Here is a 27,398-nt window from a genome sequence, read left to right as displayed (position 1 = left end):
GTCATTTTCGTGTGTTTTCTCACTGCATTTGCTTAGAGTCTGGAGTTTTCTGTCTACCAGACTGTGTGCGCATGAAAATTCAGTATCTTATATATTATATTCCAATTCTAAGGTAGAGCTATGCTAGTATATAAAGGTATATCTAAATATCTAAAAAGGAAGAGTAAAATAGGAGAGCAGAAAAGAGTAGAGTAGAGCCACTTAGGTGCCTGGTCTTGAGAACCAGGGATGGTCGGTTGCGCAGGAAAAGCAGAAGTAAACAACAACAGTGATCCCTTGTATTCGGAAGATTGTATGAGTCTCTATCCCAAATACAGCTCAAACTTTGTACACAAAAAAGGAAAGTAAAACCAGAATTAACCCTCTGGTGTCGACGCCGTCGTATACAACAGCTAAGACCAAGCTTTACTACATTATAAATACCTTTGAATGATATGAGATAGAAACTTACTTTTTTTTTTTTTTTGCTGAAAAGTTAACTCTGCAGACTTTCGAGCCAGCCTTCGGCCATCTTTGTACTCCTCATAGAAGCTGTGTGATGATGTGCACAATGTGAGTGTCCAATCGGAATTGGTTCACCATCACATGGTTTTCCAAAATCCAATCGTAGGCCAGATTTACCTCACGTGAAAAGCCAAAGATCATTTTCAGGAGTGATATGTTTCTAGTTGGCCCGTTTGAATAGCCCCCTGGGTGCTCCAATGAATACATACTATTAGTACATACTCAGTGTGCCCTGCACCATTACGCATAGCGATCAGTGAAAGCAGGAGCACACGGAGAGCCTCTGATGACAATCTCTCTCAAACAAAGATTGTGTAACTATCAGGATTGCTCCACTAGTTTGCATGTGAATGTTACTAGATAACTCTGTTGCTTTCGCTGCATAAAGTACTGTTTACCACATCAATGGACAACAAAATGCATAGACCATATTGTATATATTGTTCAAAATGTGCATTTGTATTTGTTTGAACCTTTTTGTTGTACAGACTTTCACACAAGACCTCAAATTACCTTTATAAAGTGTCAAAACAGTTGTTTATTATAGTTTGCTGTGTGTTTTGTATAAAAGTGTGTGGAAAATTGTTTTTCACTTTATCTTTTCCTTGCCTATTTTTGATTGTAAACCTTTATTACACTTATAAAACACAACAAAAACATATATTCTGAAAGCACAGGTTGTCCTGAAAAAAGAGACATAAAACTTGATTGTGGGATGCAGGGAGAGCTGTTAACAGCAATAATAAAACATTTATGCCAGGCGAGTGAACTGTCCAAAAAATGCGCTCGGACCCCAGAGGGTTAAAGAATGAATAGGAAGTGTGGCTTGGGTGTGAACCTTTCTGTCTGTATTGCAATGGAAAACTTGAGAAACTGTTTCACAGTGATTCCCAACCTTTGCAACACCTGTTATTGGGAACACTGTTCGAGGGTCTTTAGCCCAAATATGGTAGGAAATATACAACACAACAGGAAAGTCGAGTAGGGACGACACGAAAATTTTTTGTCGATGATAGTGAACTCCAAATACTGTTTCACGTTTCAAAACCTGTATTTTGGAACAGTTTTCCGGAATCAAAAAGAAAGCGTGGTGAACACTGACACCTGCTGGACGGTTCATTGATGAATTGCGTATCCACCTGCACTAAGCCGTGCACAGAGACATACGTTGTCTGCCTTCATTTAAATTGCATTACATTCTATTAAATGAAACTTTAAAGGGAAAGTGGAAAAAATTTATAACACCAAATGGCTACAAGAAGATACAGTTGAGTATTACCTGGAAAAGTCGAGGTAGTTTAAAAGTTGAACTTCTCTTCAAATGATGTAGGAAAAAAAATAACAATATGCGTTTTAAACAGCATGCTCTTGAGTCTAAAATCTAGAACAAACGAAGTTTCTGCTTTTTTGTTATGTAGCTAACGATGATTAGCCTTGTTAGCTATCTGCTGATGGATATCGCCTTAGTCTTTGCCGTAGCGTTAACATCTGGACTTTTTTGACATACATTTCGTTTTATGTCAGTGGGATATGAAGCGCAGACGATATAATTTAGCAAGCTGCCCAAATAAAATAATTTATCAAAAATGGTGCATCTTTTGCGAACACGTGTAAATTTACCCGTGTTAAAAACGGTTTTTCCTGTTCCGGTTTATCCTGTAAAATTGTTCCGGCGACAAAAAAAAAAAAAAGGTGCAAGGGTTTTGAAACATACAAAAAATGTATATTAAACACGAAAATGTTACTGTAGTAATGTTTAAATTGTAAAAAACAAACATATAAATCATGTTTTTTTTATTTATTGTTCTCTTGTGTCAATATTTTGTGCCTTAATTTTGAAGATAATCCCACTTTTAGACAGTTATTGCAGTAATTTGACCTTGTTTTTTCCGGCGACGAAAGCCCATGTGTTCTTGTGACCCAATCAGACTTCACCATTTTTTGACGTATACGGTTGGCCAATTGGAAGGAGGTAGAGGGCGGGTGTTTCTACAGCTGACATCATTTTTAACCAATGAGGAGAGAGAGTTGTGAAAGGGTTGGACGGTGGGGGCGGTGCACTTTCGGATATAGAAGTGAGGAAACTGGCCTGAATCAGCGGCTGAGAAATCAGCTCTTTGACGCTGAAATGAATAGGTTTTGGAGCCAAGATGGCGGCACACACAGAGCTAGTTTCTGTAGTAGTTGCAAGCGAGGGGGCGGGTCCAAAACTACATCACAGCTGATCTGTACCCCCCTCCATCCCTCAAGTTGTTTTTTTGCAGAGAGCAGCTTTGCAGAGATTCACGGAGGGATTTCTGTTGTTTTCTTTCTTGTTTTTCAAGTAGATCGTGTTTGTTTCACCGTTCTTCGGATTTTTAAGCCCACGCACTTTCATTATGTCACAGAATAAACTGCTTTCATGGCGTTTTTTCCCACTCGAGCAGTCTTTTTTATTATTATTGCCCGCGGTGCATTTAACCCAGGTCTGACCCACTTTTAGTGTTTTGGTTTTTTGCTTTCACAGCATCCCATGCGTCGGTGGAGATGTTTTCTGCAGCAGAGGATGTTGATTCGCACTTGTTTACCTCGCTGAAGGAGTCCCCCGGTGGAGCTGCAGTCTCCCCGGCGCTGGAGCTGAGTCTAACTACCATCTACACCGTCCTCTACTCTTTCCTGTTTGTCTTCGTCTACCTGCAGCTCTGGCTGATTTTGCACTATGGACACAAGCGCTTCAGCTATCAGAGCGTGTTTTTGTTCCTGTGTCTGCTGTGGGCAGCTCTGAGGACGACCCTCTTCTCCTTTTACTTCCAAAATGTGGTGCAAGCCAACCAGCTGCAGCCTTTGGCCTACTGGCTGCTCTACTGCTGTCCCGTCTGTCTTCAGTTCTTCACCCTTTGCCTGCTCAACCTCTACTTCACACAGGTACTGCTGCGCCAGGGGCGTAGAGAGACACAGTGGGGGTGGGGGGGGGGGGGGGTACAGAGAGTGGTTAACTTTATTTTTAATTTTTTTCTGTATGGCCAGAACATGAAAATTAATGAAACTGTGTTTGTCTCTTATCCACATACATATACGTGTACATTTTCTTTTTTTAATCTTCCTATAGTAAGCTAGCAGGGTTTACTTTAGAGAGATACCAAATCCTATTACATCATAGCTTCTGTTTCTATAATAAATTAACCATATTTATAGCTTAGCTTACTAGCTATAATTTAATTTTACTACTAGTCTACAGACTAAGTATACATATACTACAATCTTCTCCTATATTAATATTTAGGTTTTAGAAGCTAACTCCTATAATATTATATAGTAATCATATTTCTTGTATATGTTGTTTATTACCCTTATTATTTAAATATCACTTATGTACATGATGTCTATTTTCTTATGATATATTACTATGATATGTCCATTTTCTTGAGCTGCTTGGGTGGGTAGGGAGAGTTCCCATGCGATAAAGCTTTTCAACCTAAAATCCCTGGTTGTCAAGACCAGGCACCTATGTGGCTCTACTCTACTCTATTCTACTCTTCCTTTTTTTAGATATTTAGAAATACCTTAGTATACACTAATATAGTTCTACCATAGAAATGCAATATATTATAGAAGACATACCTTACTGAATTTTCATGTCTGTAATGATGTTTTTGAGTATTTACTAGATTAGATTGGACTAATGGGAAAACTCCCTCAGGGAAATTGAGGTTCCAGCAGCATTGTATAGCAGCACACAGGGTAAGAAGCACACAGAGCATCAAAAGTGAAAGTAAAAAAAAAAAATTGCAAATATAAATACGAGACATACTGATCGCAACTGGTTTACTGGCGACTGCTGTACCTCTCCTTCCTGTCCTCTGTCTTCCTGTTACATTATGAAGTCATTAATATCAATTCATTTCCTATACCCACTTGCTCCAATCAAGGGTCACAAGGGGGGGCACACCAATCTCAGCAGTCAAAGGGCAAGAGGCGACGTACACCCTGGACAGGACGCCAGTCCATCATAGAGCCACACATATATAGACAGTAAAATTCAGTCACACTTGCATCTATAGTCAATTTTGAATCACCAGTTCACCTAACCTGCATGTCTTTGAAAGTGGGAGGGAGCTGGAGTAGCTACACAAATATGGGGAAAACGTGCAAACTCCACCAGAAAGGGCCAGGTGGGAAGCAATCCCACTTACCTTCTTGCTGTGAGGCAACAGTGTTAACCATTAATCCACAGTGCTCCCCCCAATACCAGTCAGTCATAAATATTTTGCTGAACATCGGAGTCGAGCCACTGCTCCTCCACGTCAAAAGGAGGTTGAGGTGGCTTGGGCATCTTTTCCGGATGCCCCCTGGATGCCTCGCTGGAGAGGTGTTCTGGGCACGTCCCATTGGGTGGAGGCCCCAGGGAAGACCCAGGACACGCTGGAGGGACTACGTCTCTCGGCTGGCTTGGGAACGCCTTGGGGTTCCCCCGGAGGAGCTGTGGGAGGTGTGTGTGGATCGGGAGGTCTGGGTGGCTTTGCTTGAGCTGCTGCCCTCGCGACCCGACTCCGGATAAAACGGAAGAAAATGGATGAATGGATGGAATATGCTTTAGATCATCCATCTCAGTTTTTTGGTTGTTGAAATGTACAAACAACAGTAGGGTTTTTTTTTTTTTTTCCCCCACCATGTTTTGCTTGACCTTGATCTTTGGCCAAACTCCTCCAAAATCTAATCACCTCTCAGTCTCTATCCAGCAAGTTTGATCCATCTTGGCTTATTGGTTATTGTGATATACAAAAAAAAGATGTTTTTCAGACCACTTTGACCTACTGACGTGACTCCTCCAAAATCTAATCACCTCTCGATCTCTATCCACATCTCTGTCCTCTGTGCCATTATTTTCCTGTGAAATCTCGCCCACAAGACCTCATGTAACAACAAGTACAGATGTTTTATTCTTTCTTTTTGTAATTAATTTTCGCACTGAACATAATAGATGGTAGCAGAGTGCTGAAGAGATGAAGAATGGCTGTGGTGGACTGTGGCATGAATAAAGGGACCTTTGTGATGTGAATAAAATAATTGCAGAAAAGACTTACAGGTTTTAAATAATAAGTTGTTTTTCTCTTCTTGCTGGTGGTGTGACGAACAGCAGTGGGCTGAGAAACACACCCGGAGGAGACAAACACAGAAGGACTTCTTTAAAAACACCTTCACCGTGTTTATTCACAAGCAATTTCCACAGTACGGAATCAAAGCATTTCCACACGTCATCTTCTAAAACAAAGGCGTCTTATGTGTATGAATCCAGCTGACAGGATGCAACAAGTCGGATTAAGAGGCTTCATATTTACTCAGCGCACCGCTTTGTAAAGTTTTCCCTAATGCTGCTACATTGATTAGCTCCTTACACCAGTTATGTGCATGCTCCATGTCTTCTTCTCTGTTTTTTTGTGGGAGCATTACAGCGCCACATATAGGCCTGGTATATATAGGACACTGTTTTCGGTAGATTCGTGTGGATGCAGATATTTGTTGAAACAGTGGCGTGTTTGCAGAACACTTTTTGAAAATGACAAGGATAAAGATTGTATCCATTTCCGTGTGAAAAGGGCCTTAGTTTGTAATTGTAGATAAGATTTAAAGTTGAAGTTCGAGGAAATGACTTCAGTTGTTATTTTAAAAAGGCAAAATTCTAGCACCATCATGCTCTCAATTTCTGGGGAGAGCCCTGTTCTTGGTTGTTGATATACATACCAAAAATAAAGATGTTTTCCAGATCACCTTGACATACTGACTTGACGACTCCAAAATCTAATCATCGCTAGATATATATGCAAGTAATATTCCAACCAAGTTTGAAGGAAATCTGCCTGACCTTTTTTGAGTTATCTTGTACACAGACACACATAAACACCAGTGACAACAATATCCTGCTGTTGCCACTTCGCAGACAAGCAGGATAAAAAAATCATCCAGCATGTAAAAAGTATAAAAATAACTACAGCTATTCACAAAACATGAGCAATAAAGCATATTGAATATGGATACACAAAGGTTTTTATTTTTACCCGAGGCCAAAATACGGCCATTGGGTATTGCGAAGACTTTGCGTCTGTCCATCCATCTGTCTGTCTGTACTCAACATAACTCCAGTCCTATTACTGCCAGGGTCTTCAAATTCACCGGGAGCTTTCTTGGGACACAAACCTTGGACAAGTTCAAAGATGGCTAACTTTGACCTATTTTAAGTGGTCAAGAGGTCATATTCTGTTTCCTGTTTTTATGCTCACCTGACTGAGGGTACTTCAGCATTGCATTCTATGTTTTTAAATCTCTTCACATCATTGTACAAATGGTGCTTAAGGTGTGACTGTCTTGCATAGAAAGCAGCAGACAAAGGTTTAAATATATTTACATTGTTGTGCAATAAAGGAAAAAAGGTGCAATTTGATGTGCAGTTTGTGGTAGAGAAAGGAGGCGGATGGGGGTTTGGGGGTTCGGGGGTGGTTATAGTGGGAGTGCATCGGAGCAGTACAATGGGGTGGGGGTTTAGAGGGGGATGAGGTACAGGGAGAGAGTGAGTACAGGGTATAGAGGGGAGAGAGAGGGAGTGAGTACAGAACAGAGAGGAAGAGGAGGGGTATAGAGCGAGGGTGCAGTGGGGTGGTGGCATAGAGGGTAGGGGTGCAAAGGTATCTGGATGTTTGTGAGATACATAGAGGGAGCGGGGGTACAGGTGAGTGGTTACACTGGGGGACGACAGGGAAGGGCGACACAACAGTGCATATTTGTGGTATATAGAGAAGGGGGGTGCATACAGAGTGGTGGGGTACAGAAAGGAAGAGGAGAGGTGCGGTGGGGGGGATACAGGGAGAGAGTGTCTGGCTAACCAGATTTTGGAAAACGCCAATATTAGAGTTTTGTGCTCATACCACAACTTTGATCTCACATTATTTTGTATTCTTGTGATTGGTGTTTGGGGGGTATTAAACTGGTAATGCACTCAGTGTGTGTGTTCTTCTGCCAACAGAGTAAGGCTAATGCCATTATTTCCCACTTTGTTGGATTAACAATTATTGATTATTGATTTCACTACAACCGCAACTGCTGTTTACCATAAAATGACAATGAGTGCAGCGTATCCAGAAAGTATTCAACGCGCTTCACTTTTTCCACATTTTTTTTATGTTACAGCCTTATTCCAAAATGGATGAAATTGATTTTTCACTTCAAATGGTAAATGGACTGCATTGATATAGCGCTTTTCCATCTGCATCAGACGCTTAAAGCGCTGTACAATTATGACACATTTACTCATTCACACAGACACACACACCGACGTCAGGGTGCTGCCATACAAGGTGCTCACTGCACACCGGAAGCAACTAGGAGATTAAGGACCTTGCCCAAGGGCCTTTCATGATTTTCCGGTCAAGCTGGGGTTTGAACCGAGGATCCTCTGGTCTGAAACCCAACACTTAACCATCACCTCCTGTATTCACAGCCTTTGCCATGAAGCTCCAAATTGAGCTGTGGTAAATGCAGTTGATTGGACATGATTTGGAAAGACACACACCTGTCTACATACAGTTTTATGCAAACGTTTGGCCACCCCTGACAATTTTCATGATTTGATGATTATTGATTTGAATACATTTTGCACTAATCACAAAATTGTTTAGTAAGCTCATTGACCCTTGACCTCCTTACACAGCTGAATCCAGTCATAAGAAAGGATATTTAAGGTGGACATTTGCAAATGTTTCCCCTCTTGGCATATCTTCTAATGAGTGGCAACATGGGAGCCTCTAAACAACTCTCAAATGACCTGAAAACAAAGATTGTTCAACATCATGGTTTAGGGGAAGGATACAAAAAGCTATCTCAGAGATTTCAGCTGTCAATTTCCACTGTGAGGAACATAGTGAGGAAATGGAAGACCACCAGGCACAGTACTAGTTAAGACCCGAAGTGGCAGGCCAAGAAAAATTTAAAATAAGCTGAAGCGAAGGATGGTGAGAACAGTCATAGTCAACCCACAGACCTGCTCCAAAGACCTACAACATGATCTTGCTGCAGATATGTCTCTGTGCATCGTTCAACTATACAGCGCACTTTGCACAACGAGATGCTGTATGAGAGAGTAATGCAGGGGAAGCCTTTTCTGCTTACACACCACAAACAGACTCGCTTGAGGTATGCTAAAGCACATTTGGACAAGCCAGCTTCATTTTGGAATAAGGTGCTGTGGACTGATGAAACTATCTCATCTGATCTCATCTTCAACCGCTTCTCCGGGTTTGGGTCGCGGGGGCAACAGCTCCAGCAGGGGACCCCAGACTTCCATTTCCCGTGCCACATTTACCACCTCTGACTGGGGGATGCCGAGACGTTCCCAGGCCAGTGTGGAGATATAATCTGTCCACCTAGTCCTGGGTCTTCCCCGCGGTCTCCTCCCAGATGGATGTGCCTGGAATACCTCCCTTGGGAAAAGCCCAGGAGGCATCCTTACCAGATGCCCGAACCACCTCAGCTGGCTCCTTTCAATGCGAAGGAGCAGCGACTGTACTCCGAACCTCCCACGGATGACCGAACTTCTCACCCTGTCTCTAAGGGAGACACCAGCTACCCTCCTGAGGAAGCCCATTTTGGTCACTTGTACCCACAATCTAGTTCTTTCGGTCATGATCCAACACTCATGACCATAGGTGAGAGTAGGAACGAATATTGACCAGTAGATCGAGAGCTTCGCCTTTTGGGTCAGCTCCTTTTTCATCACAACAGTACGGTAGAGCGAATGCAATACTGCCCCTGCTGCACCGATTCTCCAGCCAGTCTCACGCTCCATCGTCCCTTCAGTCGTGAACAAGACCCCAAGGTACTTGAACTCCTTCACTTGGGGCAAGGTTGTATTCCCTACCTGGAGTAGGCAATCCATCGGTTTCCTGCTGAGAACCATGGCCTCAGATTTAGGGGTGCTGATCCTCATCCCAGCCACTTCAGACTTGGCTGCGAACCGCTCCAGTGAGTCTTGGAGATCACCGGCCAATGAAGCCAACAGGACCACGTTATTTGCAAAAAGCAGTGATGAGACCCTGAGCCCACCAAACCGGAAACCCTCCTCCCCCCAACTATGCCTCGATATTCTGTCCATGAATATCACAAACAGGATTGGTGACAAGGCGCATCCCTGGCGGAGGCCATCCTCCACCAGAAATGAGTCTGACTTACTGCCGAGCACCCGAACACAGCTCTCGCTTTGCAAGTACAGAGATTGGATGGCCCTGAGAAGGGACGCCCTCACTCCATACTACCGCAGCACCTCCCACAGTATCTTCCGGGGTATCCGATCATACGCCTTCTCCAAGTCCACAAAACACATGTAGACTGGGTGGGCATACTCCCAGGCACCCTCCAGGATCCTTGTGAGAGTAAAGAGTTGGTCATCTGTCCCATGACCAGGACAGAACCTGCATTGTTCCTCTTCAATCAGAGGTTCAACTATCGGCCGAACCCTCCTTTCCAGCACCCTGGAGTAGACTTTACTAGGGAGGCTGAGTAGTGTGATGCCCCTGTAGTTGGCACACACTCTCTGGTCCCTCTTTTTAAATATGGGGACCACAACCACAGTTTGCCACTCCTTAGGCACTGTCCCAGACCTCAACGCAATGTTGAAGAGATGTCTCATCCAAGACAATTCCTCCACACACATTTGGACATAACAAGGAGCAGTATGCATGGCTGAAAAACAACACAGCATTTCAAGAAACATACATGCTACCTACAGTAAAATTTGGAGGTGGTTCCATCATACTGTGGGGCTGTGGGGCCAGTGCAGGTACTGGGAATCGTGTTAAAGTTGAGGGTCGCATGGATTCCAGTCAATATCAGCAGATTCTTGAGAACAATGTTCAAGACTCAGTGACAAAGTTGAAGTTGCTCCGGGACTGGATCTTTCAGCAAGACAACGACCCTAAACACTGCTCAAAATCTACCAAGGCATTCATGCAGAGGAACAAGTACAACGTTCTGGAATGGCCATCTCAGTCCCCTGACCTGAATATTATTGAAAAGCTGTGGTGTGATTTTGAGCGGGCTGTCTATGCTCGGAAACCAACAAACCTGAGATGTTTTGTAAAGAAGAATGGTCCAAAATACCTTCAACCAGAATCCAGACTCTCATTGGAAGCTATAGGAAGCGTTTAGAGGCTGTTATTTCTGCAAAAGGAGGATCTACTAAGTATTGATGTATTTTTTCTGTTGGGGTGCCCAAATTTATGCACCTGCCTAATTTTGTTTAAAGAATTATTGCACACTTTCTGTAAATCCTAGAAACTTCATGACAAGTTAACTATGTGGGTTTTTTTTTTTCCCACCGGACAGACTAACATAACAGACACACAGATTTGGGTTTCAGACCGCTACAGGATCGATGGTTCAAACCATCATTCAGTTAGCGTTGCACAAAATTTTGGCCTCCATTGATGCATCCCTAATGTGTAATACTGGACCAAATGTTTGTTCAGAGGGGGTATGAAGGAGAGACTGTTTGCAGTTGGTCAGGCACAGTTGTTGAACACCTGCCCATGATAAATATCAAAGACCTGTTTGTTTTCTCACTCTGAACACGACGTTTAAGCTCTCAGATCCTTGGCACTGTCACCGCTGCAAAGGAAATATCTGTCTCATACAGGAGTGTACGTCAAAAGGAAACTGTCTCTAGTCTGTGGTTGAACCACTAATAATTACAGCCAACAGTGTCATATGACTGCTGAGTAAACGTGGAAGCTCACCAACTGATCCCAGACCAGCTGTACTGTGCAAAAGTCACTCAAATTAACCCAACAGGTTGGTTTATGCTGCGCTAGTATTATTAGAGCAGCAAAACTGACACACAGCACACTGTAAAAGGTGCTAAGTGATAAAAACCTGTTGTAATATATTGTAAAAACAAAATGTGCATGTATCTGTGGTGATAATGCTGGGCGCATCATGTGATCTGTCAGTCATGTGAACAAACATTTCCTGATTACACTTTGTCAGGCCCGAGCCGTTTGAGTCATGTGGTCTGATCTGTTTGTTCCTGAAACTCACCTTTAAGCCTCAGTAATATACAACCAAGTTTTTTTTTTCTAATATCAAATTTCATGATCTATAAAATGTAACTCTTAATTATTGATGTTTTTGGTGAAACACTTTCTTCTTCATTACTAGCTTGCATGCACAGAAGAACACCAAATCTAATTTTTGGTCAGGCCACACTTCATAGTGCAGGTAGCTCAGTGGGATGCAGAGTTGGGCTACCGATATGTTGACCTGAGTTAGATTACTGGATATATTAAAATGTCCAACTTTAGAGCAGAAATAAACGTGTTTATAGCCTGAGACAAAAAATGGTTTTGGTCTCTGTAGATGGTTTCCTCCTCCCCCATGACAACTCTACAAGGGATGAATTCTTTTCCTAACATCTTAGTTTAAGATGTTTTAAGCCATAAATTTCTGTATAATTGCCCTGCAACAGATTGGCGCCCTGTCCAGGGTGTACCCCGCCTCATGCTCTATGACTGCTGGGATAGGCTCTAGACCCCCCACCACCACGACTCCTAATTGGAGTAAGGGGTTGAAGATGAGTGAGTGAGTGAAGTTCTGTATAATTGTGGCCATGGTTGCTTTGAGTGACAGCGACTCAGCCCATCGTCTCCGCTTCTTCTAGTGTCCGACCGTAACTTACTATATTAACTCGTACTCGTAACTCGTATTAACCGTAACTTGTCTATATTTGTACGATGTGGTAGGATTCCGTGCCATTTAGTATGCCAGAATCGTGGGAATTTCCCATCTTGAAAATGTGAGTGGCCCCTTTTATTCAAAGGATTAATGTCTAAGTAGAATATATATATATATATATATATATATATATATATATATATATATATATATACCAAATTTGGTGCTTGTATCACCATTTGAAAGGTTATTTAAGTTAACTGCTGCACTATCAGCTAAGAATGGGGAAACAACTTGTGACATACTGGGGTCCCTTCCAGGGGGAGTCATAAACTTTCATCTTTTTCATGCTGCGGATTCCTGGAAGAAGTATCGGCACCAAGGCCTCCAAAGGGCTTACGTTATAGGACATATCGATACACTGAATGATTGTCGAGGCGTTGTAGGATCATATGTTTGGATGCACCGTGAATGTTGTGAACTGAGCTCAAAGCTGATGGAAAATCCTTACGTGTGTGTGTGTATGTGTGTGAGGGGGCATGTTTTCTGATGAGTCAGTTGTTACTCATAATGTGTGACTTAGTTCCCCTTGTTCCATTCATAGTTTTAGTCACAACAGATGATCATTGAGATGATAATCTTACAAGTTACAATTTTTACAAAAATGACATAACAGTAAGTGAATTTCACCTCATGAAATATTTGTACCATTGAAAGAATGAAAAACATTCATTATTTTATATAACAGCAAAAATGGACCCTTGTCATTTTTATTAATTCAGGAACAACAGAAAAGGGACTCACTTTTTGGTGTACATCACTGGTGCTTAACGGTCCAACACGAATTTTAAATATGAGTCCAAAATTGTTCTCAGTAGTCTGTGGTGCCGTGCTCTGACTTCGTATACAGATTACCATCTGCTTCCCTCACTCCAGTGAAAAATTGTGTAAGAAATTTGTCCAGCTTTTCATCGTAACTTCATCCTCTTCATCCTAACAGCTCTTCATGCCTCCAGACGTCTTACGGCATGGTTGATTTGTTTTTTTGTGTGTGTGTTAAAAGAATCAGCACAGTCAGTTAGCTCCTTCAGATCGTTATCTGCCAGCAAATCAAACTCAGCCATGTGTAGCTAAACACCATCCCCGCTAGTGTGAGCATGTGCGGTAGTCGGGCCGTGCAATAGCACCAAAATTGCATTTTAAAAAGAATTATGTAACAGCTGAGTGGATCCTTGTCATTTGATTGTTGGCTTGTATGTTACCTGACATGGATTATTCATACCGTTTGCCATTGTGTTTCATTGACCGTGCAATAGCTCCTGTTTCTTGGGATGAGTCCATGATTAGTTTGACCAAAAGTGAACATCATGATTATATAACATGAAATTACCAGGCCCGGATCCAGACTGGTTTGGACCGATGCAGTTGCATCGGTCACATTTTTTACGCATCGTTCGTCATCGGTAAAAAAACAAAAAACAAAAGAAAATTCGGAATAGTGCCGAACGTGTCCCCGTGGTGAACACAGTTTTTCGGTGGTTTTCATGTCAACCTATAGTCCATAAATTATACAGATTTTTCCGACTTTCAGAGTCAAGCGGGTCTGTAATCAACCGTTTCTGCAGCGCGACTCCACTTTGAAGCCATGAACCATTGAAGCAATGCTTCGATTCAATGGCTCGTGGCTCTTTGATTCGCTGCTCTTCAGAAGCGGGAAGTCCACTTCTTAACCCCTCTCAAAGCCATTAAAATATCATGGAGTCACTTTTGTGTGGATTAAAGTCACTAACTGGGACTCATGTCTTGTTGCAGTCAAGAAACGAGAATCGTCCTCTGTTCTGTTGTCACAGTTCGAAACGCTGCGCGGCCGAGACAGAGTCCGGTCGGAATTAATAACTTCAAAATGAATTGCCGCTTTAAATAAAATGACACCTCTTACAAACGTTGTAATACAGACAAGAACCTACAATCGACTAAAACGTTTTTTTCCTCCCAAAATGAATCGTGCTGTATTTCTTTACAAATTACATCCTGACGTGCTGTAAGAGCTCAGCTCAGATGGAGTGACAGTTATGCCAATAATGTCTGAAAGGAAATGCTTTTGACAAAAACTACAGATTTTGTTTATTCCTATTTATGTCCAGAGATCAAGGATCCACCATGTAGAGTTTATTATGTCCAAAGATTAAGGATCCAGTGACCAATTTCATATTTATTTACTTTAAGACTCAATAAAATGTTCAATTTCAATTCAATTTTAATTCAATTGGCTTATAACGTGCCAAATCACAACAAAATCTAAATATACTAAAAACAAATACATCACAATTGTACACATATCACAACTGTGATATGTGTACAATTGTGATGTATTTGTTTTAGTATATTTAGTCATGGACATGATGAATATTGTTACCTGCTGGGCTGTTTCTAATTTTGATTGGTATCAATGGAAAATGTCTTTTGTGAACTGTCTGTATCTCAATATATTATTATTAAGAATATATGCAGTCATATTTTTATTGATTTTATCAATTGAAAAAAAATATAGATTCAGGTATAATTGAAAGATTTTGGCAATAAATTTGATTCTGTTTACAGTCAATTTTTGTTATAGTGTTGTTTTTTTTAGGACATCATATTTATAAGTGTTCACTATGGTCCATGAAGTATAATAAATATATTAAAAGAAGTGTGACAGTGTATGTTGCACACGAATAAAAGAATGAAGATTATTGAATAATAAGACGCGTACGATTTTTATTTTATCATTGGGCAAAAATGCATATGTCAGATTTTCACTGTGGATCCAGGCCTGAATTACTAATTGATTTTTCGAAACATGTTGCGTCGTTTATTGGCATTTTTAATAAAACGCCCTGCCAACCCATAAATGGGTCAAGATGTAGAATGTGATCAAAACCTGCATGATCTCAGTAGGACAAACGAACCCCAAACATGTCCCATGTGTCAGAGTTACCAAGCAAGCTAAGGTTTACAGGCTGTCTTTAGTTTGGGTGTTTGATTGACGCAGATTTTTGCAGAACAGCCAGTGGTTTTCAAAACAGGTGGCTTAGGTGTATGTATTAAAATTTCTGACTGGCATGTCCATATAGTGTCCCCCTTGTGAAAAAGCTCAGAAAGAGCGCCCAGAAACACTTCCTTGTGACCTTTATATCACAGTCATTGTTAGCGGTACTTGTGAACAAGCCCCAAGATACTTAAACTTCAAGTTGACTCCTCCCTCTGGTACAGTGGCACGTGTCAATGCACTGTGGAGGACATGACTGGAAGACGCCACCAGAATCTCATCAGCAAAATGTAGATTTATGATCCTGAGGTGGCAACGCTGAATGTTGTGCTTCTAATCAGGTTGTACATAATAAGATTACATTTTTTTTTTAGGTTTGCCATCAGAAAGTTGTACCTTTTCTTGTCCTATGAGGTGTACCATATCAAGCGAGGTCAACATACACAAGCTTTTTCTGTCTGTGTGTGTGTGTCCAGTTCAACAAGCCCTAAAGTCACAGTCAGAGTTAATTGGCACCATGACGGTGCTCATCAGTTTTACGGCCCGTTCTCCCTTTTACAGATATCACAGAAGGACATGATCTATGACTGTGACAAACCTGCATGTGAAAGTCATGGTCGCCCATGAATGTAGTCGATCACAAGGTTTGATGACATGATATGAGCAAGAACAACACGCTGTATAACTTAAGCACAGCCTTGACATATCTGGAAATCTTCCTGTGATGCCACGTCTTGTACAATAACATTACATATGATTTCCAAAGTATAACAAAGTACGCAACAGAAAAATGAAACTTTTGAACATCTTGAAAATCCAGCCATGGTTAAACAATGACAGTATGTCCCAATTCATTGTGAACACCCTACTTGATTTGTTGGCATGAAGGTGCATTCACCATTTGGTAGTCTGTCTCTCCCTCTAAGATCAACTTGAAGAACTTTTTTTTTTTTTTTGCATATAGCCAAACATTTGTATCTAAGTGATGTTTGAATAAAATAGTAACAGCCTGCAGCATGGACACGCACTCACAGATCTGCCACATTCACCCAGTGCACTGTGCAAAATTCTCATGTTGGTTATTTTAACCACAAACTGCTTCCCAATTCCCCCGTGAGGAGTGTGATTTTGGCAATATAAAATTTCATCTTTTTTCCTTTACAGATCAGCTTGTTGGTGATCTTGTAACACTCATTCACTGATATCAGATTGCTTTTATAATTCTGAACATTTCAAAGTCTTCTTACCTGCAGGATTTGTCAATGAGAGGCTGAGAGAAGTGCTGCCGCTCCTTTAAAAACGAATTAAAAAAATGCTGCATGTCCTTGGTTTTAAGTTGACAGCTTCGTGTCTCCGCCCCGCAGACCCTTTCACTGATGTCAGAAATAACCAGCACACAGGCCCGAAGCTAAACATTTACACCTCCAAAGATGTTTCTGCTCCTTTCAGGAGTAAAATAATTTTTTGTTTGCTGAAAATTTTTTAATGCAAAAAGGAAAGTTGTTTTAATCCAGTTTTGACATGTCTGCACAGTTCATCCTCATAATTGTGCATGCATTCTTTTTTTTCTTGTTTTTGGATTGTCTGTGTACAAATGTGTGCACTTTAAGAATGCACAGAAAGCTCAAGGGCTTTTTATTTTGTTTGTTTTTAATTTTCCACAAGGATCTTCACTGCAGTAATATATTATTTCTACTTATTAAATTACCTTTCATATATATATATATATATATATATATATATATATATATATATATATATATATATATATATATATATATATATATATATATATATATATATATATATATATTTAGTGGTGGGCATAGACTATTTTTTTTAATCTCACTGAAGTCTTGAAATTAATCTAGATTAATCTAGATTAAAATGGCTCATTCAGAATATGCGTGCTACCTAAGTAATGACTGTCACCCAGAAGAAAGAGTGGACTTCTTCCAGAAACCGTCTGTGGCTGGGACGGAGCTGGCAGTGCTAAGCTGCTCACACCGGGCAGAGAGAGGCAGCAGCCGGCCGCCGTGCGTAGAGCGGTCAGCGGACGAAACTGTGTTTAAAAAAACAAAACAAACAAACAAACACACTGCTTTGCTTTAAATGGACAGTAAGCTGTTTTAGATGATCAGTGTGGACCGCCTTTTTCCTAAAAGGCTTTATTTCCCTGTTTGTTGCGTTGGAAAGCTGTAGCTTTTGTGCTAATTTGATTAGCGCTTGCTCTACTTCTTCTTCTGTTTGTTTTTCTGGGGACATTACAGCGCCACACACAGGCCTGGCATATGTACTACAACGTTAAACGAAGCTTCGAGGCACAGACCCAGCTCAACTTTGAGAATAGATTAACGCCGATATTTTTTATATCGCCCGATAAGAGTCTCACATTATCGCAGCACATTAACGCCGATAACGGCCCACCACCAATATATATATATATATATATATATATATATATATATATATATATATATATATATATATACATATATACGAGGGCTGTCCATAAAGTATAGGTCCTTTTTATTTTTTTCAAAAACTATATGGATTTCATTCATATGTTTTTACGTCAGACATGCTTGAACCCTCGTGCGCATGCGTGAGTTTTTCCACGCCTGTCGGTGACGTCATTCGCCTGTGAGCACTCCTTGTGGGAGGAGTCGTCCAGCCCCTCGTCGGAATTCCTTTGTCTGAGAAGTTGCTGAGAGACTGGCGCTTTGTTTGATCAAAATTTTTTCTAAACCTGTGAGACACATCGAAGTGGACATGGTTCGAAAAATTAAGCTGGTTTTCAGTGAAAATTTTAACAGCTGATGAGAGATTTTGAGGTGATTCTATCGCTTTAAGGACTTTTCACGGTGCGAGACGTCGTGCAGCGCTCTCAGGCAGCGTCATCAGCCTGTTTCAAGCTTAAAACCTCCACATTTCAGGCTCTATTGATCCAGGACGTCGTGAGAGAACAGAGATGTTTCAGAAGAAGTCGGTTTCAGCATTTTATCCGGATATTCCACTGTTAAAGGAGATTTTTTTAATGAAAGACGTGCGGACGGTTCCGCGCGTCGGGACGCAGCCGACGCGGCGCGGCGGCACAGGAAAAACACCTCCGTGTTGATAACCATTTGTTAAAATCCAGTTGGCTTTTGATGGCTTTCAGTGGAGTGAGTATATGAGAAATTGTTTATCAGCTGGAGATGTTCCAACTTGTCCTCAAGGCTTCCAACAGAGGTGTTTTTCCTGTGACGGAGCGTCGCGGCGGCTGCGAGCCGACGCTGCAATCCGCCCGCACGTCTTTCATTAAAAAAATCTCCTTTAACAGTGGAATATCCGGATAAAATGCTGAAACCGACTTCTTCTGAAACTTCTCTGTTCTCTCACGACATCCTGGATCAACAGAGCCTGAAATGTGGAGGTTTTAAGCTTGAAACAGGCTGATGACGCTGCCTGAGAGCGCTGTGCGACGTCTCGCACCGTGAAAAGTCCTTCAAGCATGTCTGACGTAAAAACATATGAATGAAATCCATATAGTTTTTGAAAAAAATAAAAAGGACCTATACTTTACAGACAGACCTCGTATGTATGTATGTATGTATATATATATATATATATATATATATATATATATATATATATACAGTAGTGTTCAGAATAATAGTAGTGCTATGTGACTAAAAAGATTAATCCAGGTTTTGAGTATATTTCTTATTGTTACATGGGAAACAAGGTACCAGTAGATTCAGTAGATTCTCACACATCCAACAAGATCAAGCATTCATGATATGTACACTCTTAAGGCTATGAAATTGGGCTATTAGTAAAAAAAAAAGTAGAAAAGGGGGTGTTCACAATAATAGTAGTGTGGCATTCAGTCAGTGAGTTTGTCAATTTTGTGGAACAAACAGGTGTGAATCAGGTGTCCCCTATTTAAGGATGAAGCCAGCACCTGTTGAACATGCTTTTCTCTTTGAAAGCCTGAGGAAAATGGGACGTTCAAGACATTGTTCAGAAGAACAGTGTAGTTTGATTAAAAAGTTGATTGGAGAGGGGAAAACTTAAAAAATTATAGGCTGTTCATCTACAATGATCTCCAATGCTTTAAAATGGACAAAAAAACAGAGATGTGTGGAAGAAAATGGAAAACCACCATCAAAATGGATAGAAGAATAACCAGAATGGCAAAGGCTCACCCATTGATCAGCTCCAGGATGATCAAAGACAGTTTGGAGTTACCTGTAAGTGCTGTGACAGTTATAAAGGACATGTGCAGAAGAGGTTACAATTTGCCAAAGAACACATCAACTGGCCTAAAGAGAAATGGAGGAATATGTTGTGGACTGCTGAGAGTAAAATTGTTACCAGGTATCATGGATCAGTTTGGATATGTCAAAATACTTGAAGAGGTCATGTTGCCTTATGCTGAAGAGGACATGCCCTTGAATTGGGTGTTTCAACAAGACAATGACCCCAAGCACACTAGTAAACATGCAAAATCTTGGTTCCAAACCAACAAAATTAATGCCTCGCAGATGTGAAGAAATCATGAAAAACTGTGATTATACAACTAAATACTAGTTTAGGGATTCACAGGATTGCTAAAAAAGCAGTTTGAACATAATAGTTTTGAGTTCGTAGCGTCAACAGCAGATGCTACTATTATTGTGAACATCCCCTTTTCTTTTTTTTTAACATTTATTCTTTATTATTATTCACAGATCACATTACATAGCCAATATTGGTCATCCAGAGAAAGGAATTAAAGGAAAAGAAAAAAAAAAACAGCATAAAAAAAACCTTGCTGTTAGTAACAATACTATTACTGTGCAATGTTTAATCAAGTGCTGAGAACAAAACTGCAACATGTATTTTATATGTTTGTAAAAGGACAAGACCAAGAAAGAGAGAGAGAGGGGAGAAAAAAAGGGGGGCAGTAATAATAAGAAGTACTACCTAATGAACAATAAATTAAAAGGGGATGTATGGGCTAACAACAGGAAGTGGATTCTTTTGTAGGGACATATACAGTTATATTGTTTCATTTTGCGATATGTATATAGTACATACAAGACCAAACAATCCTTTTTAAACCAACGAAAATTAGCCAATGATGTTAAAGGGCAGAGAAGGAAGAGATGATTTAATTAATTAAGTCTGTAGGATGTGCCTATACCTTTCGTACATAGGAGACCCATTTTGACCATGACCTTGTGAATTTATTCATTTGTAGACGGAGTGAGAAAGTAATCTTTTCCATTATATAAATTTCATTAACAATAGCCGTCCATTCCTCTATTGTGGGGAGGTCGGGATGTAGCCAGTGTCGGGTGATAGTTTTCTTGCCGGCAGAAATCAAAACACCAAATAAGTATTTGTTGAATTGGCCTGTGAGAAAGTTAACTTCTCCCATAATAAGTGTTTTGAAATGAAATGGTATTTTTATATGGAACATGTTTTCTAATATTTTGTGTATCTCAAACCAAAAACTTAAAATTGCTGGACATTCCCAAAATATATGCCAGTGATTACCATCCCGGCTCCCGCACAACCTCCAACACAATGGGTCTCCTCCTGCAAAGTGAACTTTCTGCTTGGGGGTCACAAAGAATCTGATTAGACATTTCCATGCAAATTCTCTCCATGTATGTGAGTTGGTGCATTTCCATTGAAACTCACAGTAACTGTCCCATTCCTCTCTCGAAATTTCAAAATTACATTCCTTCTCCTATTTATCTTTAATATAATCTGTAGAATAAGATTTTTTATTCATAAAGCTCTTATATAGTCTAGATATCATACCCTTGCCTCGTTCCAATGAATAAGCACGTAATACCTCTTTTAGTATTGGATCATCAGGGTCCACTGTAAAATTTCTAATCACCTGGTTAAAATAATTACGTATTTGTAAATATCGGTAAAAGTCTTGCTTTTCCAGAAAGTGTTCCCTTCTCAAAGTCTCAAAACTTTTAAATTGTCCTTTATTTATCGAGTGAAATGTTGTTATTCCCTTGATTATCCAGCATTTAAATCTAGAGTCCAGTTGATTCGGTTTGAAGTCAGGGTCGTAGGCGCACCATCTAATTATTCCTAACTTGTCGTGTAGTTTATATGTATATATCTTTAACAGAGTTCCAGATTTTAATTTGAAATTTTGTCCATGGATTTTGCAGTTTGTTTAAGCAATTCTCCAGGTTTTTATTACCCAATACTGCCTGGATTGGGGGGGGTCCTTAATGAGTGACATTTCAATGTCTTTCCACCTGGCCTGGTAGTCTTGATTACACAAATTTATCAATGGTCTAATTTGGGATGAGAAAAAGTAATCCTTTAAATTTGGTACAGCCATTCCTCCTCTCTCTTTCGATAGTTGTAGTGTTCTAAACCTTACCCTGGGTTTTTTCCCCTGCCAAATGAATCTGGAAAATATATTATCCCATTCAGAGAATTGTTTTGTGGTTATTTCAACTGGAAGGGCCTGGAATAGAAAAAGAAATCTTGGGAGTATATTCATTTTTATGGTCTCCACCCTTTGAGTAAGGCTCATAAAGGGGTTGGAGTTCCATCTTTGTATATCTAGTTTTATTCTAGTAAGGAGTGGGTCATAGTTAGTCTTTGCTAATGTGGTAATGTCCTTTGGAAACAGTACGCCTAGATATTTCATTGAGTCTTTGTCCCAATTCAGATTAAATGTATCCTTAATTTGTTTGGATGGAATATAATTATGTGTTAGGATTTGGGTTTTCTGAACATTCAGTTTATATCCTGCGTATTTACCAAAGCTATCTAGGAGCTTGAATAATTCAGAAAATGAGTGAGCGGGGTCTTTTAGGTATATTAGGATGTCATCCGCGTACAGTGCAATTTTGTGTTCATCTCCATTTATGGTAATACCTTTAATATCGTCAATTTGCCTAATCCATTGAGCGAGCGGTTCTATATATATAATGCGAATAAGAGTGGTGACACTCCGCAACCTTGTCTAGTGCCTCGCTCTAGTTTAATTGTGTCTGAGAGATGACCATTTATTTTGATGCGGGCAGATGGATTACTGTATAGACTGCTGATTCCCTGAATAAATTCTTTATAAAAGCCAAATCTCTCGAGAGTCTTATATAAAAATTTCCATCTCACAGAGTCAAAGGTCTTCTCTGCGTCAAGGCTTACCAATAAGGCCTGAGTCCTATGTTCTTGTATATAGTTTATAATATGTAATGAGCATCTAATATTATCATAAGTTTGTCTCTGGGGAATAAAGCCTGTTTGGTCTGTCTGTATCAAGTAAGGAAGAACCTCTTCAACCCTCTTGGCAAGTATTGATGTATACAATTTGTAGTCAGTATTCAGGACAGAGATTGGTCTAAATGATCCACAATCTAATCTGTCTTTTCCCTCCTTCGGAATGACCGAGATCGTAGCTTCTCTCCAGGTTGGCGGGATTTTCCCCTCTTTTAAAGCTATGTTAAATATACTAACTCGGTTCTGAAGATCTTATACCATTCAGCAGGGTACCCATCTGGCCCTGGTGATTTGTTTGTTTTTAACCTTGAAATCGCACTGTTCAGCTCTTCTTTTGTTATTTTAGCTATTAATTTTCTGTTTTGATCTTCTGATAGAGTGGGTAAGTTAAGGGATGTTTAAAAACTGCTCTATTCGCTGTTCCTCTTCTAATTTTGGTTGGGTATATAATTGTTTATAGTAGTTTTGAAATGCCATTTGTATTTCGTTTTGCTTATATAGTAATAATTCAGAGTGTAGGTCCCTAATTTTGTAGATTGTGTTATCTGACTGTTGTTTTTTCAATTTCCTTGCCAGTAGCTTAGAAAATTTGGAGCCAGATTCATAATACTTTTGTTTTGTATAAATCATGTTTTTTTGTATTTCTTGTGTATATTGGGTGTTAATTTCATTCCTAACTTCTTTCAGTTTTGAAGTGAGGTTTTGGTTAGATCCCTTCTTATGTTTTATTTCGAGTTTTTTTAGTTCTTTATTCAATTCTGATAATCTTAACTGCCTTTGTTTCTTTTGGTATGCGCAAAAGGATATAATTTTCCCCCTGAGAACCGCTTTTAGTGCATCCCATACTATTTCTGGGCCAACTTCTCCATTATTGTTTTCCTCCATATAGTGTTTGATTTCTTCTTTGATTTTTGTTTTAAATTGTTCACTATTAAGAATACTTGTATTTAACCTCCATAATAAGATTCCAGGGTTGTTATTTATTTGCAGTGACATGGAGAGGGGTGCATGGTCTGACAAGTCGATATTACCTATCTCACAGTCATGTATTCTATGGCGATCTTTTTTGAAAATAAAAAAGTAATCTATTCCGGAGTAGACAGCATGTGAATGGGAATAATGGGTGTAGTCTCGGGTTGTTGGGTAGAAGTCTCCCCAGAGATCGATTACTCCCAGCTCTGCCATAAGGATCTTGATCTTCTTGTGTATGGGGGTTTGGGTAGAGTCTTTGGAACCATCCAGTTTGGGATTGAGGCGTATATTCCAGTCTCCCCCACATATAAGTATGCCCGTTGCCTCCATCATTAGGTCAAAGATTTTTCTGTAGAAACTTATGTCACTGCCAGGAGGTGCATAAACATTTAGAAGAGTTATTTGAGCTCCTTCTATTTAGCCAGAGATTAATAAATATCTTCCTTCTTTGTCATTTACTTGTGAGATTTTTTTCAAGTTTAACTCTATGAGATACTAAAATGGCTATCCCTCTCTTACGACCTGCTCTATAGGATGAATAGTACACTTGAGAAAACCCCATTCTTTTCAGCTTTTCATGTTCTACAGAATTGAGGTGAGTTTCCTGCAAAAACACAATATGCGCATTCTCCTTTTTCATTTTACTCAATGTCTTGCTTCTCTTAATTGGGTTCAGTACCCCATTTATATTGAATGAAACAATTTTAATATTTTGATTAGCCATAATGTTCTATTTGTATTGCGTGTGGTTGGGTTTCCCCTACATCATGAATAGATTCTATAACCTCATACATCCCAGAAACTCTCGTGAACAGCGAGAGATGAACATAGTTCAGTAGGAACAGTAGCACAAAACTTAGCAAAATGTCTTTACATTCTTTAGAGTTTCTTTCTTCCAGTGTTGAGGCTCTTTCTGTATTAGCTCTGAGGGGGTCGAGATGTTAGAGCCCCCATAAAGGGATGTCCAGCTCTTCGTTAAGAGTAGGGCCCTTTGAGATGACTGCATAACTCCTACAGTCATGGCTTAAGCTTTTCTGTGTCCTGACCATTTTACACAGTTGTAAGGTAAATAATGAAGGTTTTTAAATGAAATCAGAATGAACCATATGAGGCTTCAGGCATCCAGGCTATTAAAATCAGCCTAGTCTATAAGTCTTCAAGTCCAAAATAAAATTAGACCATCTGGTCCATAAATCTAATGAAATAAGATGTGAACTGGAGCAGACTTATCTGTATCTTTTATTTAATAAGATGTTTGATGTCCCTCACTCTGGAGGAGGATCACGTCTGAACTCCTGGAGTTTCTCTTTGTACTGCGTGTGAGGGGCTTTTTTCTTTTGCGGTGTGGTAGCGGTGGTATTCCTGGCTCCGACCCGACGGCACACTGCCACTTGCCATGTAGATAAGAGTTGAGTCTCTTGTTGATCCATATTGGTTGGAGCTGGTATGATGGTCACCGGAAAACCGCGTGAAGCCATGTCCTCTGTCGCCTCTGCTGCGTTCTGATACAGGCGGGTGCCATCATTATAAAAAACTCTGTCATGATGGGTAGGGGGTCTGGAATTTACTTTTCCTTTCCCTGAGTACTTTCTTTGCTTCTGCATACTCCAGATGTCTCTTGAGGACTGCAGATGGATAGTCATGGTCTATGTAGAAGCGGGTGTTGTTGTAGAAAACCTCTCTTTTTTGCCAGGCTCTCTGGATCACCTCTTCTTTCACTCTGTAACTCGCGAGCTTTACAATGATAGACCGGGGCTTTACCTGTGGGTTGATAGGTTTAGGCACCGGAGCCCTGTGTGCTCTCTCAATTTTGAGCTCTGTGTCTGGTGCAAATCCCAGTGACTCTTTCAATAGGTTTTCCAGGAAAGAGGGGATATTGTTCCCCTCTGCTTCTTCTGGTATGCCATATATTTGAATGTTGTCTCTGCGAGCCCGTCCTTCTTGATCGATCAGTTTAGCCTCCATGTCAGCCTGGCACTGTGAGAGCCGTTTCAGTAGCGTTGACACCGCTTGTAATGCTGTTTCTACTTCATCAATTCGTGTCTCAGCTTCCACCAGCCTGTCGTTCATCTTGTGTAGTTCTTGTTTAATCTCTGTGAGTTGGTGTTTATTATCTCGCCTGAAGTCCTGCAGTTCGTTCAATATGCCGTGCAGGGTGGCGTCTTCATCCTCATTCGTCCCACTAGTTGGGGAGCTACTTCGGCTAGCCTCGCTTTGTAGCATGCCTTCATCAGTATTTACTGTCACGGCCACATTTTTACCCCTTCTTGTGCTAACCCTGTTCATCATCGCGTTTACAAAACACTTACTTTTGACTTATCTCAGGGGTTATCAGGGTTAATTTGTGAAACCGTCAGAGAGCACAGATCTCAAGCTGCCATCTTTGTTGTGACCCGGAAGCACAACCCGAACACCCCCTTTTCTACTTTTTTTTTTTTTTTTTTTTTACCAATAGCCCAATTTCATAGCCTTAAGAGTGTGCATATCATGAATGCTTGGTCTTGTTGGATTTGTGAGAATCTACTGAATTTACTGGTACCTTGTTTCTCATGTAACAATAAGAAATATACTCAAAACCTGGATTAATCTTTTTAGTCACATAGCACTACTATTATTCTGAACACTACTGTGTGTATATGTATATATGTATATATATATATATATATATATATATATATATATATATATATATATATATATATATATATATATATGATGGACGAATACAACTATTGAAGCATAATGTAGATGATGCATCATATTTATTTTTTGCTGTTTTCCTTTCTTTAGGTGATGTTCAAGGCAAAAGCCAAGTATTCCCCAGAGTTCACCAAATATAAGTAAGTCTGTTCCGCTGTACATAGTGAGGCCAGTTAGTAATTTTTTTTTTTATACTTATTTATTTGTTTAAAAATTTTTTTGTTGGATGGGTGGTGTGTAGATCTCTGATCTCTTTAAGGGCATTATATGGGTTTAAGGTTGGAAGTGTTTGGGATCTGATTGGTTAAAAGACCTGTTGGAATGCACTTTTCTGAGTGTCTCTGTCGATTAATGTTTGTTTTTATGCTCGTTGCTGGTCTTTCCGGTTTCTTTGCCTGCAGACAAACTGAGCAAAAGTTGTCCCGGATTTTAATACTGCACTCCGGTGTTTTATTTCTCTCTGACATTTTTAGGAAATACTCTAAAAGTAACTGTCTGTAACCTGATCTACAGGCTCACCAACAACATATTTTGCTCTTGACTGGCAGAATTTCAGAGTACTGATTTTAGTTTCATTATACTTAAAGTTGATTTTGTAACATGTGATGTTATTTTGTGTTTGTGTCTGTCTTTTTTTGCAGGGTTCCTCTACGTTTGTTCTTCCTGTGTCTCAGTATATTTTTTCTGGTGGTGAATTTAACGTGCGCGTTGCTGGTGCAAGGAGCTGTGGAGCGCTCGGTGTCACCAAGGTAAAGTGAAGCCTCGCTCAGATGTGATGTAAATGAAGCCCTTTGGTTATTAACCTGATGTGTTCATTGTGCCCGATGGCAGTGATGGTGGGATCAGACAGGCTGTGTTGGCTCGGGTCCTGATCAATGACAGTCTGTTTGTCCTGTGTGCCATCTCTCTGGCCGTCTGCATCTTCAAGATTGCCAAGATGTCCTCTGCCAACGTTTACCTCGAATCCAAGGTACGAACCTACACTGTACTGGATTACATCTTCCAATCTAAATCCGACTTAATTTCCAACATTTTGTCCATGTAGCATGTGTAGTTATTATTATCATTATTATTATTATTATTATTAATATGTATATGTCGCGGACATGAATGAGCAAAGCTCGTCGGCATCTCACCATGTCATTTAGATCTTTCAGACTTTATTTTGAGTAAATGTGTCAGCAGAGTATTAGCATAGCAAAAACCTTTCAGCTTCAGACCCCCCGCCTTTTTAAGCATTTTTCTTTATTTGCCTCTCACATGC

General features: G+C 40.1%; 2 protein-coding genes across 3 annotated transcripts in view; one reads left to right on the top strand and one right to left on the bottom strand.

Moving 5' to 3' along the window:
• txndc16 (thioredoxin domain containing 16) overlaps positions 1-2,130 on the bottom strand; it is an 89,687-nt gene extending 87,557 nt beyond the window's left edge. The window contains exon 1 of the mRNA XM_034176214.1: positions 1,784-2,130. The gene's annotated coding sequence lies outside the window, so the exon portion shown is untranslated. The remainder of the gene's footprint in view (positions 1-1,783) is intronic.
• A 605-nt stretch (positions 2,131-2,735) lies between these two features.
• The window catches only part of gpr137c (G protein-coupled receptor 137c), a 44,977-nt gene continuing 20,314 nt past the window's right edge, over positions 2,736-27,398 (top strand). Inside the window, exons 1-4 of one of the 2 annotated variants that reach the window (XM_034176156.1) lie at positions 2,736-3,408; positions 26,225-26,274; positions 26,776-26,883; positions 26,966-27,104. In XM_034176156.1, coding sequence (XP_034032047.1) covers positions 3,031-3,408; positions 26,225-26,274; positions 26,776-26,883; positions 26,966-27,104 — 675 coding nt within the window. In that variant the 5' untranslated portion in view covers positions 2,736-3,030. Of the gene's footprint in view, positions 3,409-26,224; positions 26,275-26,775; positions 26,884-26,962; positions 27,105-27,398 lie in introns of both variants that reach the window. The other variant, XM_034176148.1, reaches the window with a different exon arrangement.

Source organism: Thalassophryne amazonica, chromosome 1, assembly GCF_902500255.1.
Source record: "Thalassophryne amazonica chromosome 1, fThaAma1.1, whole genome shotgun sequence".
Taxonomy (NCBI): domain Eukaryota; kingdom Metazoa; phylum Chordata; class Actinopteri; order Batrachoidiformes; family Batrachoididae; genus Thalassophryne; species Thalassophryne amazonica.
This window is presented reverse-complemented; position numbering and strand designations above follow the sequence as displayed.